We start from the raw sequence: 17204 nt of genomic DNA, 5'->3' as shown, positions 1-17204 counted from the left end.
GAATCGAAAAATTAGGACCAACAACCACGGAAGATCTAATTAGGGTCAAAGTTGTTTACTGTTGCATTGACAGGAGTGTGTGTGTTTTTTTAATCAGATTGCAGCGTTCCTGTCATCACTACCGCGAGCTATCAGCTTCAGATCTTAACTTCGACCACCAGGCGTCCTCCATCGCCATAGCAACCGCTTGAAATCCATAGCATAAAACTTGTTCGGAACTATTTTTTTCCATTTTCTTTCCATCCGCCATCACAATTTGCCAGCCGCTATGTATGTTGGTTTGCACCGCGGCGAAAGTAAAGCTGTTTAAGCTTAGAAGTCGGTAGTAAATGGAAGCAAAACCGGAAAGGAAAACAAAGTAAATCAACCAACTATTCCACAATCTGCCATGCTGAATGTATGTAGTACAGGAGTTTATCCACAACTTTATTCTTTACTTTATTTTTTATTTGTTAAATTGAAACTTGTATTGTATCGTGTGTTGTTGCGTTTGCCTTGTTTAGCAGCTTCGCCATCTACAGCGCCATGCTGTTATATATGTAGTGATTTTTAATTTCCTTCCTTTTCATACTTCGCTTATTCGTTTTGTTTTATTATTTTTTTTTGTTATTCACAACTACGCAACTACAGTGTGAGGATGGGTTTGGGGCATTGACTTAGTTACTTATGGGTGTGTTTTATGTTTTTTTTCCTTTTTTCTTACTGTTTTCTTTTGTTTGCTATTTTTAACCGTTGCCATGTTAGGACGTTAATTGGTTGTCAATGTTGTCAGTGTGTGTATGAGTTATTTTTTTACAATATTACAAATTATCCCACACAGCAGCCACCGGAAGTGTTAACCCGTCCCGTCACCGTCACCAACCACCACCTTTATTCTTCACCCTTTCACCCCAACTGTGGGAAGAAGAAGGTATGCTGCCAAATGGAAGGACATTGGAGATTGATCGGTAACACAAATACACCTACATACAGAGCCTCCTATCGTACAGGTTGAACCAGGGTTAGTGTGCCTAATATGTGTTTTGAGCCCTTTTTCTTTTGTACCACTCTGTTGTGTTTCGCCCATCCCGCCAGCCGCTCTAAAGTCTATTTCTCCCAAGTCCCTCTTCCGGTCCGGTGTGAGCAACCCTGCCCACCTGCCAGCTTACCGGGAAGCTCGCCGAGACCAGGACGAGGAAAAATGTGTACGTGTATGTACGTGGTAAACCTTATCTAATGACAACATGAGGGAGGAAAAGGGATATTAATACGATAAGATAGGCGCCATGTGCTGAGGATGTACGATTTTTTTGTATGGTTTTTCTTTTCATTTTAAATTTCCATCCTGTTCCAAGGGTGGGGTATAAATGTATACAATTATGTGGGTGATTGAGTTTCAGTGTGTTCTCTTTCCTTACTTTTCACGAAATCAACACTCACCCTTCTACACACTAAATCACTGCAAAAAACCGTTTCGACCGTACCGGGTTAATTCTAATCGAGCAAGAACCAGTCCCCGGACCGATAGGTTAACGTTGTATGGACACAATGCGGACAATGGAAAACTTTACTTCATTTGTTTGGTTTGCTGTCTCATCTGTCAAAGAGCTGTCGGATCACGCCGTATGATAAAACCGGGGGGAAACCCAGTAAAATCAGGACGGGGAAAGTCACGCCGAAAGAGTTGATCGAATTTCCCCATTCTGATGGTCCAGTTCGATGACATCTCCCGTGCGGTTCCCCTTGTTGCAAAATTCCTTTTCAAAACTTAGCCCAGGAAGCGGATGTTTGTAAAGATGGCCTTTGCCGGACGCTTTCGGTTGCAGAAGTTGACCGTCTTCTGGTGATTGCCGATTCGGTTTTCGTGCAGCCCGACGAGCAGCTTGAACACGTCCTCACGGCTCGGTACGCACAGGTAACGCGCTTCGGCATCATATCTATGGAAGAGGAGTAAAAATACATGGACATGTTCAAGGTTAGCGAATATGTAAATCGTAACGAACTAGGTCTGATTCGGAGAAATAAAATCGAAATCTGATCGAGAATACCCATTTTTTGGCGAAAATTTAAATATTTTCATAAGTTGTTAGAAACATGCAATTGAGTAGGGATACTTGATATGTATGAAACCCTAAACTGATGGATTCGAAGCATTGAGCATGATGTGGGCATTGACAACACAATAGTGTCTATCGCGAAATACAATTACGTCGATAAGGGATGATATTACGCACACTTGTATTGGTTGTAATATGACAATAACTTTGTAAGAAACTCATAAATCATGAGATATCTTGGACCGTGTAATTAACTGCAAATATTTCCCAGGTAACACATAATTGATACAATTATTCGCTCGATTAAATTTGTTTCTGTTACTTTAACGCCGGAAAGTATGCAATCAATAAAAGTATGATCGTGTGGATTTTACTTCCTTGCATTGCATGTAGTTTCAGGGATCCACCAAGTAAATCGATGGATACTTATCCTTTTTCCTGATGATAGTCGTTAAAAGGTCGCCAGCTGCTGTGCAAAGAGTATGCTTATTTTGGGTACATTTGTTACGCAAATATTGTCGATGATGAAGTGAATGTGGGATATCCTTTTTCCGGTTAGAAATTCCAAGAAATTCACTTAGAATCGACAAGCCATTTCAAACAAAAGAAACGAACATCTCAGGTTACGGATGAAAATAATATGCCTAAATGTAGTCAACACCATTAAACAACCAGTTAATTCGCATAAATCCTGTTTGCAACATTTCGGGTGAACATGATCCATCGGTCCGTCATATCCTATCAATTTGCTGTTTTCGTAAACAACTAGGTACTTTTTTGATTAGCATCATTTTTTTAATTATTATTAATTGTTAATTCTAAATCAGGAATGGTTCATTTAAGGTTATTTAGTCAAATTTCATGACAGAAATTTCTTTTGAATTAATAAAAAAAAATGGTTGAATTTCTGAAAAGGGTCAGAAATGTTTTCAACTAAATTATTGTATTCCACTCATGTAGATAATTTTCATTGAACTTTCGTGCATTGACTATAGATCAGTTTTTAGTCATCAAAACCCAGCCTTCCTGCTAAAAGTGAGCGTTAGTAGAAAGAACTCTCCCGTTTAATTAAAAGCCTTCAAAGAACCTAAACAAACCCTACAAAGAAGGCTGTTTAGATTCGTTTTCCAAATCGACCCAGCAAAGCAAAGCGAAATCTTTTCTATCGCATCGCCATAGTCATATCTTTAGATTTCGATTTACAATTCCCATTCCTCAGCATCGCACACTTACGTTCGGCTTCGTGCGTTCTGGCGCTTCCAGGGATAGCGCCGATAGTAGCGCCCGGATCGTTTGCCACCGTTCGGTGTGAACGGTTCCGCTCGGATCCTACCATCGACCGACAGCTGTCCGTCGTCACCGTCCTCATCTCCCGGCTCCGACGCACCGTTATCCACCGTGTCATCTTCGTCCTCTTCCGTCACACGCCGTGCTGGGCCCGCTTTACCGGCCGCATCCTCAATGTAGACAATCGGCAACGGTCCCTCGGGCAATTCCGTCAACAGCTTCATCAGCAGATTCGATTTGATTTCGATGTCCTCCTCCTGCTTGATGCGCTCCAGTTGCTCCCGGATCAGATCGATGCTTTCCATCATGCGGCCTGTTGGTTGGTTCGGTGGTACCACCTCTTCGTGGTCAACCACCCGTGGTCCACTAATCGCACCCAGTGCGGCCAGCAGCGGATTGTCGCCGATCTCGTTGTCCGTGGGGTCGAGTGCTGCGTCCGGTACGGACGACTCGAACATGTCCAGTGGTGATTGTCCCCCGTGGCCAATGAAATCTGAAATTTGAGGGCAGGTAGGATGATTTTGATGGTGTCTGTAAGTAGGGAATTCCGAGACAGTTCCCCCCGAAGGGAAACGATTGTCTGCGTGTGATTGTGCTCCGCGGGTAAATCAAGCAAGTTGTTTGTGCTTGGGCAAGTGAGCATTTTTGTTGCGTGCATCAATGTCCTTTAAATTTATGATTTTTTTTTCGTTCAAAAAGATTTTCCGTTTTGAGAATTAGCACCTTTTCGCAATTGAAAGTGTTGGTTGAAGAGGAAAAAGAGGAAGACTCTTCTCGAAGGCGAATAACAATAAGTGTTGAAAACTATCTCCAGAAATACAACGAAGTGGTTAAAATTGCTCTTTTAAAGTGTTGAGATTTAACATTCATTTCAAATGTATTCTTATACTCGATTACTTAAATTTGTGAAGTCTTGTAGCTTACTTGAGGGACTGCCTTATTTGAAATATTCTTAAAATATTTTTTTGTAAGACTCATTTTATAAAACTTGTGTGATTGTTGTTATGATAAATTTAAAGAAAGATGATATGTAAAAAAACCATAATATCGCAGTGCAGTAGGATTCTTATGATTATTTGCAATCATTTATATTTCCAGAAATGCCCACGATTCATTAAATACACAACTGTTGTGCTTGTTCTAAAAACCAACTGAAGATGTTAAACGAAAACCCGTTTCAAATCAGATTTGAAAATCGATTTAAGTAACAGATTGTTTGTGAAAAACAACGAGTATTTCCCCCATTTCGATCACACTCGCCAACATCCTGGAACATCGTGACCTAGATGTCTAAACCTACAGTGTTCACACATCATTTCAAGTGCCAACCCACGTCCAACAATTTTGCACTGTTTCTTTCTTCGGGATTTGAAGTAAACAAAGCTCTTGTCTGAACGTTGGCCTATTGCTTAGAACACTCTCCGTTATCTGTTCCAGAAGAGTGCCGCTTCGCAACGTGACGCTTTGTGTGAACTGTCAAAAATGTGCCAAATATCTTCACATCCATCCAGGTTGCTTCCATTAAAGCGACACAGCAGAATAAGTGTTTTTTCCTCCTTTCGTTCGTGATGGAGAGTGAAATCAATAAGCACGTAACATTGTTGACTATATAAGGGTAAACCTCACAGATGTTCGAAGCAGCGTACTAAAGAAGTTGCGTTACCTGTTGACGGGCGTGCACCGGAAGATGGCTACAAGGAATAGAAACCGATTCTTCCATCCCACTATCACAAGAGTTCAACGTTCACGTGAATGTCAGCTTCATCGAATCGTTTAATGAAATTGATTGCCGGATTAGGTACGGCTAATGATTAACCTTCGTTCGGGGAATTCGCCGTGCCCAACTAACTCGGGCCTACCCGTGTTGATTGTATTGTGCTTCTTTGATCCTTAATGTACTACCCGTCACAAAGATATGCAGGCCGGGAGCCCGTTCGAATAAATGTCTCACGCAACGAGACGAACTGACGTAAGTAGCTTTCCCCCACTCTTGCACGGTTTGATGCGTGCCCTTACCGAGTTCTGCGACTTCTATGCTATTTCGGTTTCAGAATTAGACAGCAGATGGTATGTTTCGTTGTTCATACGGTTCTGGTCCGATTTATTTCTTCACAATATGTACAAAAGGCGGTAAATATGTACTTATCGTGCACACGTCCAATGAGTCAACCTTCCAGCAATGGTCCATTACCAACGGCTCTAGGTATGCTATGTGCACCGTAATATCCATTCATGATATCCGTTATCAATCTCAATTACGATCTGTTCGCAAACACGATGAGTGAACGTTGAGCAAAATGCAATTTATCCTGGCATTAGGGTAACAAGCTTAAACGTTCGGTGTCACCGGTCTGTTTCCGTTTGACCTGTTGCTTCGTACGACACATGGGCTTGGACCATAATGGTTTATGAAAGTTTCCGTCACGTTTATTAAACGTCAATATAGATGTTCATACTGGCCCTTTGAAAATATTAACCTTACTTCCGCGAGCAAGTGTCTCTCCCTCTGGTACTATTTTCACTCTGGGAAGACATCGATACACCTTCGCCCCATTTCCGAGCCCCTTTTTCGGGCAGATGGCAAAATTGGCAACGGTAAATTTAATTTCAATCACTTACCATTGTCGCTGCCCGGACTACCGATATCGATTGCCGGAAGGGCACGTTGGAATGCTGGCACCGTGTCGACTCCGAACACGTCTGGTCTTTGATCTGCGTGCCAACGATGATGGTTCCCAGTCGAACCTCCTCCCGGCTCTACACGCCGATGCAGTACGGCCCGATGCTGCTCCAGAGGACCCGCCGCTTGGAACTGTCCAGCGATGGATGGTTGTCGTTGTGGCTGGTGCTGTTGATCGTTCGCTAATGAACCGTGAGCATCGTGCGCAGCGTGTGAACCACTACCATTGAGCCCCACGGCCGGAACAGGTCCGGCATGTTTCTGCGGAAAGGAACCGGCCCGGAACAGTGTGTCCAGCGGACGACGCACGGTGTACGGAGCAGTGTTCTCGTAACACCAAACGATGGAACCGTAGCTACTGAGCAGAAGCAGACAGACGCCAGTACACGTCAACAGCCGTGACATTTCGTACGGCCAAAGATTGATTCCCTTTCGACAGGGTTAACCCAAACGGTGGGATGACGTTTGAAGAGATGGATTTTTTGTGTGTGCTCTTGCACGCTTTGTTGGTGCCACTGATTGTGAATTTTGGATTCACAAGGATTCACTGAAAACAATCCGTTCGGAAGAATCTGGCAGCATTGGTATGCTGGCTGGTCTTCATTACGCTTCAGGAACACGTGGACGAGCTAAAAGGGCTAAAAAATGTGGGTGTTGAATGGTTTAATTCTTTCTGCCAGCTGAGCGCACGCTAGAAGTGAAGTCCGACAATTAAAATCTAATAAAAGCTCGACGAAAAGAACCAGCGTCCCGGTAAGATGCTTGCCTCGGAGTGGTGCGGATGACGATTAACATTCAGAAAATAATGAGCAAGTGCAAGGTCCGTTAAATAATACCTTAGTATTCAAGATGCCCTACGAATGGTCCAGAAATTAATCCTTCCCAACACGCTCGGCCGACAGTATGTATTATACCTTCACGCGCATAACTATTAAGCGTAACGGACCGTAGAGTATCTTGAGCAAAAATTGCTAATGATTATCGATTGAAAGTATTATTGATTTAACGAAACGAGAACGTTTTGAGATCGATTTTTATCATTATTGTAATGCGCCTAACGGTTTTGAGTATCGTGGAAAATGTGCTTAACTATTCGAGTGGGTTCTTAAAGCATGATATAGACTTGAAAACGTTACAAATAAGAAGTGCTGGGTCGCCAAAGTCGCCAAATTTTAACAAAACCATTACAGAACATAAATATGAAAAAAAAAACAACTAACTAAAAAATGAAAACAGGCATCATACGTTTGATTGATGATTGTTTACATGAAACTGTTGATCATATATTTTGTTTATGTAATTGCAATTGCAATTCCATTTGAAATTAGATAAAATTAGAAGAATGCTTCTCCTTGTTCCAATAAACGCCTAAAGCTAGGCAATGGAATGTTTTTGTTTATTCAATAGACGATTCTATAACCGTGCAATTATTACTTGCATAATTTCAGGCGTATCCAATTTGACACAAACATTGGATTAGTTTAGAGATGGAATACTGTTTTTCTTCTTCTTTAACGGCGGAATAACCTCAAGAGGACTTGAGCTGGCATTTAAGGATTTTTGTGACTTTATTCACTCGTCCCGCTCCGGGATTTTGGACCGGTCCTGCCCACCGGGACTCCTGCCCCAATACACTCAAGAACGACTTTCTGAAAAGTTCCAATCATTACTTTCAATTACTTCACCAGGCATATCTTTAGAAAAAATCTCTTGGGAGTTTTCTATATTATTTCAAATAGTATGAAATGTCTATGTTAAGTGCATTTCTTCCTTTTGTATTGCACAAGCGTTTTGTAGAAAGTTAAACGTCTTATTCTAACCACTAAACATACCTACCGTTGTAACGAATGCATGCACCTTGCCCCATAAATGGTTTTCCTTTGTAATGGTACACCATAATCGGAGGGTTTTTCCCAGTGACTACAAGGTCAAATAAAATGCAGCAGGCAAAATGAAACACAATCCTCGCCAAACACCAAGCAACAATGTTGGTTTTGGGGGAAATTCGTGCGGAAGGAAATCAATTTTCCTGTAAACACCAATTACATACACCAAAAGAGCAATTATCTTTTCGGAGCTTGTTAGCTCGCTTTGTGGTAACGATACTTCTCGGTAGCCGATGACTTCCTAGCTTGGTTAAGTTAGTCGTTCCGATGTTTGTCGCATGGGGCGCAAAGAAAAAAACAACCGTCTCGAACACGAAACGATGGAAATCATGCTTTACACTAATTGTTGAACTGTTAAGCTCTTTGTCGTTGTCGTTGTCAGAGACCAGGAGCGTAGGGTTTTCCATATTTATTTACAGAGCTGTGCAGGCGTTACGTGTCGGCACACAAGAACACGAATGTCAGACCATTGACAGCCTACCATTCTTTCAAGTAAAATATTGAAGTCAGGGCCCATCGCTACCCCTACTGCAGCTGGTACTTGCAATTTAGAAAATTTATTTGTCACGAAATCAAACTGACTGCTGATTATAACGAAAAATGGCTTGTGAGAGTGAAATAGAAAAAAAGCTAAATAAAAAACAAGTAACTCCACTACAAGAAAAAAATATAAAAATGTATTCCACTAAAGTGTCATACGATCCTTTCTCCTCTGCAGTATCCACCGTTCAGACGCCTACACAAGAAGGACTATTAGGGCAGACGGTAAACAGTTCGTGTAGATCAGCTAAGCATTCTTGCTACGCCACCCGGGCACCTCGGGCGAAAACACATTAAAAATCCCAAACGTTTGCAGTTTTTTTCCTGGTGGGTTCGGGATCCCAAACCCAAAAACAACCACAACAAAAAACAGGAATACGTCGAACTCGTGAACGTCGTGAACTCAAAAATCTTTTGCAAAACAAACGTATAGCAAAGAAAGACGGAAACGTGTTGCAATGTCTAGTCATCAAACTAGTCACCACTTGTCCGGATGATAGAGGTCGCTTTCCCTTCCCCTGGTTGCTGTCCGGGCACTAGAAAACACTCTTGCACCGGAGATGAGTTCGTTATTTTTGACTCGTGTCCGTGTGAAGGAATGTGCCCGCAAGAGGCTTTGTACGTGGGTGCGTATATGCTGCTTGCTCCGTCAAGGGTACACCGAACTGTGACCGAGTGGAACTGTTTATTTTTTCGTTCTACATCTGCGAACGGAATGGATAAGGATCGGTATGGAATTTAAACGGTAAGAGCAGAAAATATGTTACCCAAGACATTTTCCTAGCGAGGTAAGGCAAATGATGGTGAATTTGAGAAACTTTTGCTAGTTGACAATAGTTACTTCGAGGAAATAAAAATCGATGTAGAAAGAGGATTTCGAAATTTGTCGCTCGTATGTCGTAATTAAAGGATACCCAGCATGCAGTAATAATTGTTGGTTTAAAGAGAAACATATATAAAAACATAATATTAACATAATTTAACACTCAGTTTGAAGTACTGAAACTGCCGCACAGAAGGCGCTGCATGTGAAAAGTAGACAAAATACAAAACCAATCGTAATGTTTAGGTAACAATGATAGTGATATGTTATAGTAATGATTTTTCGTGGTTTATGATTCAGGGGTAGGTTTCTCTATGTGTTATGTATAGCATATGCAATTGCTCCAATTGCTTATAAAAATCAGCTCCAGACCATCTTTGTAATTTTGCTTGTACATAAACGTTATTAAACATGTGTACATATAAAGCTAGAATCTGAAATTTCTAACAATAAATGCTCATAGCAGGCTTTCGATGTTTCAAACAAGCTTTATGTTAGCTAACTGCTGTAGAACGAACCGATCACCCATTAAGGTACGTAACCGATTTAAAAAGAATATTGAAACCCATTTTTCTCCCTTTTCGCCTCCCTGCTTAATAAATAGTAGTTAATATTCATCGTACCATATTGTTAAATATTCATTATCTGTCCACAGCTAACAGCTGTAGCTGTTGTTTTTCGGGCATCCCTTTTGCCCGTAGCTGGTTCCAATGTACATAGTGTTATGTACCGGAAAAATATTCTTCGGTGAGGATTTGTTTCCGCTGTCAATCAATTAGAGGCCAGTTAATACTAGCTGACGTTTATTCCGGGTGATTGGCTCGCTGATTGGTTAAATACCACACCAACGCTATGTTGCACGTGCTGGAGGAAAGAATTTTAAATTAAGTTGCTTACAATCTCTACAAATCAACCCACAACGCCGGTCGTGTTCGCTTTGGATTAGATAAGTTAGGTCCAACCCAATCATGCACACAACCAAATATTCAACCAGACGCGGCCAGTGTGAAGGATCCAAACGACAGCAGCCAGGGATCGTTCTAATTTTGTTACTTGACTTCAGACAACTGTCCCATTTTATTGGGTTCTTGATTGTCATCTCCTCCAAGGGTGATGCGTATTTTGCTGCTGTTGTGTTACTATTTTTGCTTCTTACTTAACCCACAGAGTTTAGGGAAAAAAGGAAAACTTCCCCCCCGGCTATGTAGCTAAGATTTATGAAACTAATGAGTTTCGTCGTCGAACCATTCCGTCTATTCGACAACATAAAAACAGAAGGGATGAGATTTTCCACGAATTCAGCTAAATCACTCCTTTTGGCAGAAATCAATGCGCCAAAGTATATGTTTGGAGCACACTGGCAATATCGCCATTTTATCGTCGAGCTACGTTCACCCACAGAGATCGAACCGGCCGGTCGAAAAGGTCAGAACGTTTAATTAGGAATCGATAAGTTGTCGATTTGGGATTTTGGCGATAAGTATGATGGTGACATTTTTTGGCAATTTCATTTCCACTTGATTCATTTGGGCGGGAATAGAGAGTTTAAAAGAATTGGTATTTGAAATTGAAATCTGGTTTGAAATGGACAAACGATACCTTTTCGAAAGGGAGCGGCTGGCAATGGTTATAAATTGGGTGCTAATTGAGCAACTGTTTCGCTTTGCTAATCAAAGGGTCGGCAAATAGATCGTGTTTATTTACAGCTACATGAAGGGTTAGTTACAAACGAATAGCTAAGCTGCAAAGAGCTTCGCTTTTTTTAATTTGAACAATCTCATTTAACGGTGTTTATGGACATTTACAGCGGTTTATTTCGCATTATTTCGACGTTTAACGGTTTATTTAACTTTCAATATGAATGAATCGATGGCACGGAACAATCTCGTGATAACATAACCCATAACTTCACAAGTCCAAGTTATAATTGCACATGTTGCTTCAGTTCTTCTGTAACAGCACGCAAATCAGAGTAAATATCACTCAGTTCACATACACAACAGCTGCAAACAACATTTTAAAGATTGTTTAGCATTATACACACATTCTCGACCATCGGGTTGGCTTCATCAGGTTGGCAGGGTTCATCTTCTCTTTTGACAGTGAAAAAACGACTCAATAAATACATTCGTGCAATCATTTTCGACAGACAGGAAAAATATTCTGACGTCAGTCACAGTGCAAAGATTAGCTAATATCAATTCACTTTGCTCCAATCTATCCGTTTTACCCCGCGATGCCCGTGGAGAAAAATTGACCGTACCGTTGAATGGCTCGTTACTGCATCGCGTAGCTTGGGGGAAAGCACACGGCTAAGCATTTCCATCCATGGCTTGTTTGCAGAAGCTACTTTTCGGTAACGTTTATTTCATTTCAGCTCGTAACCACGGTCATTCAAATGCGAATTCAACTAAGGACCACTCCGAGAATGTCAATGGGCGCTGAATGGTTGAAATGATTTCACTTTTGTTGGGCCGATCGAGTATTGATTGTGGCGCAGGCGGTGGTGTTGCCATCGTTTTCACCATTCTCCAGTGTGCAGTGGTACGGTTTCCTACACCGAAATCCAATGCTGGAGGATGGATTTATTAAATTTTCATTGATGGAATACGGTTATCGTTCCCACAGCTGAATGCATTGATCGGTGACGGTGTCAAGGAACCATTTCAGTTTTCGTAATCAAATAAAATCACCACAATCGATTGAGCGATTCCGTTTCACAGTGGTCGAAATCTATTGTACATAGAATGGTGTTTGCTTTTCCGGAAACATACACATTCCGTGACAATCTTCATGCATATTTCACACAAACAGTTTTTATTATTACTGTATATCGTTACTCGTTAGCTTCCTTTTCGGGTTTTACCGTGTCGGCTACCTTTTTGGCACCTTGTACACGGCTTACAAGGGAAGCAAAGCATCACTGCTTACACTCTTCGGGAGCCGGATTTCCTTCGCAATCGCGGTTCAATTGATGTTTCCGAGAATGTGACACCGCTCCATCGCAGTAAACCCTTAACCGGAGCAGTGGTTTTGATAAAAATCAGTAAAAGCCGGAATAGAAACACCCACCCATCCGATGAAGTGTGTCGAGATTGGACCAGTGAAGCGGATGATATGGCCAATTTCCTACGCTCGCTAACTGATGATCGAGATAGGGAAACGCCGTGTATCGCGGGCAGCGATATTTGATTATTGTATCGTTAGTCCAAATTCAATTCGGCGGAAGGATATTTACAGAACAACCCATTCAAATTCGCGTGCATGGAGTACTGCCGAAAACTGATACTCGGCAGCCATCATCTAGATTTGGTAGGGTTTCTGTTCATTTCGATCTCATAAAAGCTTAGCATCTGTGTAAGCGTGAATATGCACGAGCAAATGCAAAACAGTTTCATTTTGCGCATTATTTTATTAAGGGAATAACCCAATTGAATCATATGATTCATAGCTGTGAGTAATTAAATTCTGAACATAATGTTTTAAGCTATAAAAGAGAAATCAAATAATTCATTGAATTTGCGCAATACCTTAACTCAGTTGTCAAATTTCCTAAAATCGGGTATCGGGTAATCCGCGTATAAAAGAACTGCGTATCTGCATGAATGTTTTTTTTATTCAAATAAACGGCCATGTCGTATTGCATACTTTCCTAATTATTTAAAAATATAACGCAGTTATCAAAATAATGTTTAACTTAAAACCATTAAAACTCTTGAAATTAAATTAATCATTGCGATCTTCGATGGAGGCGCCCGGTGGTTTAGTAAGAATGGTGTTGGTCTCCATACAGTCCTTCGGACACAGATTTATTTGTCTAGTTATTTTTGATTGTTATCATGATGAGTTTGAAACAATTAACATAGGTTTACTGTTCTCATAGTGTGTTGAAGCAGGAAAATGCTACATTAACTGCACTAAATTAAATGAATATGTTTGAAGGATATAGACATAAGAATTTCTTTTTTTGTTAACAGTTACAGGAAAACACAAGGAATGTTTACTTAACTCTTGAAATAGAACGGAATGTAAACTTTTCAATTGTTTGTAAAGCCATGAGGGTAATAACGTGTGGGTACAGTGCAACCCTTGAAATTAAATTATATTATTTATCTATTCCAAACCAGCGTACGCAGTTCTAGATATTTATAAATATTAAACTTTTCATGACTTTTTTCCATCTTCTAACACAACGGTACAAACTCAAATATTCCAAAAATATTTCCACGAAGCTACAAACTCAACGCTTACATTGAATAAATGAGTAACAATTTGCAACCCCTTTAGCGTTCGGAAGCTGTTCTGAACTGTGCTTAGAACATAAATTGTATAAATTGTTTTGTAATTTGCGACATTCAAAGGCCAATAAAAACTTCGCGGAAACATCCATTTGCAACGAGTGAAAATTTTGGACACGGTAATTATTCCAACCTGAACGTTGTCCTTTGCAAAAATCTCCACTCCGGAAATATCACATTTTGCGAACGGTGATATAAACGAGAAGCAGCAACAAAGTTGTAGTACTTTGGAAAAAAAAGAATCGAGTTGCAGAGTGGGCTCTACATTTTTCGTCAAGTCACTAACGAACCGTTGTAATAGTTTTATGAGCTCAATTCCAACGTGGCGTCTATGTCAAGTGGGAGAAGCAACAAAGCTGAAATAAGTAACACTTCGTTAAGTTCGCATTATCGCCCAACTACGATCGGCACAGCCTGTTTGTGTACGTTTCTCTGTTTTTGACCGTAGGCGTCAAGGCAATTTTCATGAAAACTTATTGTACCAATCTGGATTTTTGTCTACAACGTGGGATCATTCAAAGTTATTTCATACGGTCACTTTAGATGACACTGATGGAAAAACATTATCAAAAACGCTCGAATAGCACCATCCTACTGCAAGTGATGCAAGGCTTACGGCGTGAAAATTGCCCAAAAATTGTTTGAACCTTTTTGTATGTTTCAGCTTGCACATTTTCATTATCTATCATAGCACAAGTAGTCGTCATTGTGTTGTGCTGCCAATCGCTTATCATTTTTTATCGCTCTTTCGAAAATGCTAAATGAAGGCAAAATATGGCCCAAGGTCCATTAACATTCACAAAAGCTGTCATTTTCGGCAAAGAGTTAATGGACTTTATACCGTTTTGAATACATTGTGCCGGAAAAAAATTAATAAATTGTCGCTGTCTAGAGATGGGTTGCTGCGATAGGATTCAAATTTTAATGCGAGAAAAAAATACACCTCGTTTTACCCAAGCAGTACCCTGGAACTGGTAGAATCTGGGAAATGCAAGCTTCTTTCTGTACCTTTCAAAAATCGAAAACTGAAAATGGAAAAATCTCATAATACATTCTATGCGTAATGGAAGCATGTATCTTTAATGTACTCATATTGTGCTGACTTTGTGCTCGATAAGCAGGATAATGATGTCTCATGTTTTGCGTTTATCTTTTTTTCTTCACTGCACAAATTGCTCATTACAGTGGAAACAGTAATGTGTAACGTGTATTTTTTGCGCCTAACATATACCGATACATTTGAATTATTCAACAAAAACCTTCAGCCAGATAGCGCACGTACTGTTTGCGAAATGTCGTCAGCTATTACGTGTAATTCGTTACAAATCCACACAGAAACACTCACTAGCTTTCTGCACTAGGCCCTTCAGATCTCAGACCTGAGATCTTGGGGCATCTGCTTGCAAAGGTGCAAAACTTCAAAGCGTGCATTGAATCGTTGTGTAATAAATGGAAAAAAATCGAACGCGCTTCTACCGATCACGGACGTTCGATGAGCTGGTGGTTCGCCATAATGCACCGCCAAACGCCCATCAGAGAGAATGATACAACCAACCGCTAAGGTCTTGCCGTGCATGAATGTGAGAAAATACATTCCCATTCTCTATTTCTATCGTATCGCTTACAGTATCGATTTATCGGAAAATGATTAGCAATTTATTTTTTTATTACGTTATGCGTTTGTCCACTGAACTGCAACGAATGATAAGGAAATATTGGTTATGGAAAATGGATGGACCATCGGCAGGAATGGGGCCTTCCCCCTTGTGGCCAAATAGAGCCACAGCAATACAGGATCGAACCAGTTCGTACTATTATTGAACCAGTGTCACACAAAAAGTTCACCTATACTTTTACGTATTTCGTCAAACAAAAATTACACTTCTCTTTCGTTTTGCTTTCAGGTAGGGTTTTTTTTGCCAATCTGTACCATCCTCCAAATGGCGTTAAAAACGAATCGAATTATGCAGGCACCATCAATAAATCGGTTTCCATCCTGCATCCAACGCCGTCCGGCCGTGGTGCTATTTTTTCGCTGGTCGACTGTCCATTAGCCGTCGGTGACGGTCGAAATCTAATAATCTTTTCTCACCCGCGCACACGAGACACTGCACTGTCGGATGATTCTATTTTGCACAAATTACAGTTTGGTTCTGGCGTTCTGGTTGAACCTTTTAAGATCAAACAAACCGCACGGAAAAGCAATTTGATTTTATTTTCCAGAGAAGTGTCTAAAGTTATTCAGTGCTCTAGAATGTTGTCTATACGCGTTTATGCACTAAAGTGTATTGTTTTTTTCGTAGCACGATTTATAATTTAATATTCTTCACTTTTTAGCACATTTCATAATATATTTCTACACTCTCTGCTAGCTATATTGACAGTTCCCTTCAGTCTAGTAAAATTCCACTTCATTTGAAACTAATTTCGTTTGCATTAGAAAGCTCACAGCACGAACTGTCCGAACGAATCATGAAACTTTTTCATGTAAAAATAATTCCACAAACTTGACACTCTCCATCACATCAATTCGTACTACCAACGGTCAACTAACCTACGGTTTCCTTTTTTCCCTCCCACCTCTTGACTTTCAATATGACACAAGCTCACTGTTCGTACACGAGCACGACCCCTCTGAAACGTCCAACCGACGACCACTTGTTGAAAGTGCGTTTGACGGAAGTTTCGCCACCGTCACTGGCTTTTATATTTTTGCCGGCACAAAATGATTTCGCTTTCCGTAGCTTTTCCCCGCTCCCTGTTGCAACCCCTTCCTTCGCACCATCACATGCACTGCTGTGGGAAAATTCATTTTCCACCACGACTGTTCGGCTTCGTTTCGGATGAACCGGGACGTCACTTTGCGCCGAAGTACCTCAGCAGCAGGATTCACCGTTCGACTGGCTGCTCGTTGTGAAAGTTCTGTTCTTGGGTATCATCACTATCCATAGAGTGTTGTGTGAGTGTTTGGTTTTTGATGTTGTTGTCCCTACTGTACCACTCCCACACGGACGCGGTTTGTGTAGTGAAGGAACGAAGGGTTTTACTACGGATAGTAAGGAAGCGTTTTCATTCATAAAATGCCGTTTCAGTCGGTACGAGCGCAAATCCTTCAACTGCATTCGGTGTTTTTCGGGACACGATGAACAACGGATTCATCGAAACTCGGGACACTTCGGGCGAACAGGCAAGGATATGCTTTTGCTATTATGATTGTTCTTATTTTTATCTATAAACATGCAGTTACTTTAACTGCTAATCTACAATGATCTTTAAACATGTTAACATATTATTTATAAACTGCATTCATGTGTCCGCTTTCCGGTGTTACGTGTTCGATATTACATTGTATTACATCTCTGGGGTACGAAAACTTGTTCCATAATCCATGAAACTTTGTAATGCATTTACAAAGTTTTTTTTTTAGTTTTTTTTAAATTTTTTACTTACTTCTTACTTTACTTTTCTTCTATTTATGTGGAAAACTACATGCTTAAGGATGTCCTTAATCATGTAATCACAAATTATAATAATATGATAACCTCTAAAATGCTAAAGGAATTCTTAACTTATCATGGTATCATTTATAACAAGCTGTCATTTTTAGATGGATCCATGCAGCTTTTTGAAAAAGTGTTTGTTTGTGCATGAAAT

At 40.5% G+C, this 17204-nt stretch overlaps 1 protein-coding gene across 1 annotated transcript; it reads right to left on the bottom strand.

Annotated features, from left to right (window-relative positions):
- Nucleotides 1–392: 392 nt before the first annotated feature.
- Nucleotides 393–6408, bottom strand: LOC128302288 (uncharacterized). Its single transcript, XM_053039079.1, has 3 exons — nucleotides 5943–6408; nucleotides 3270–3816; nucleotides 393–1916 (listed from the first exon to the last, which is right to left on the bottom strand). The coding sequence occupies exons 1-3, from the start codon at nucleotides 6406–6408 to the stop codon at nucleotides 1748–1750; spliced, it is 1182 nt and encodes a 393-aa protein (XP_052895039.1). The 3' UTR covers nucleotides 393–1747.
- Nucleotides 6409–17204: the final 10796 nt, after the last annotated feature.

This window comes from Anopheles moucheti, chromosome 3, assembly GCF_943734755.1.
Source record: "Anopheles moucheti chromosome 3, idAnoMoucSN_F20_07, whole genome shotgun sequence".
Lineage (NCBI taxonomy): Eukaryota > Metazoa > Arthropoda > Insecta > Diptera > Culicidae > Anopheles > Anopheles moucheti.
The sequence above is the reverse complement of the archived record's forward strand: the minus strand, read 5'-3'. Positions and strand labels throughout refer to the sequence as shown.

Coding starts and splice junctions, on each gene's coding strand:
- LOC128302288 (XM_053039079.1), bottom strand. CDS start 6,408: ATGTCACGGCTGTTGACGTGTACTGGCGTCTGTCTGCTTCTGCTCAGT. Junction 3,817..5,942: donor TAGTCCGGGCAGCGACAATG/GTAAGTGATTGA, acceptor CTCAAATTTCAG/ATTTCATTGGCCACGGGGGA. Junction 1,917..3,269: donor CAGAACGCACGAAGCCGAAC/GTAAGTGTGCGA, acceptor CCTCTTCCATAG/ATATGATGCCGAAGCGCGTT.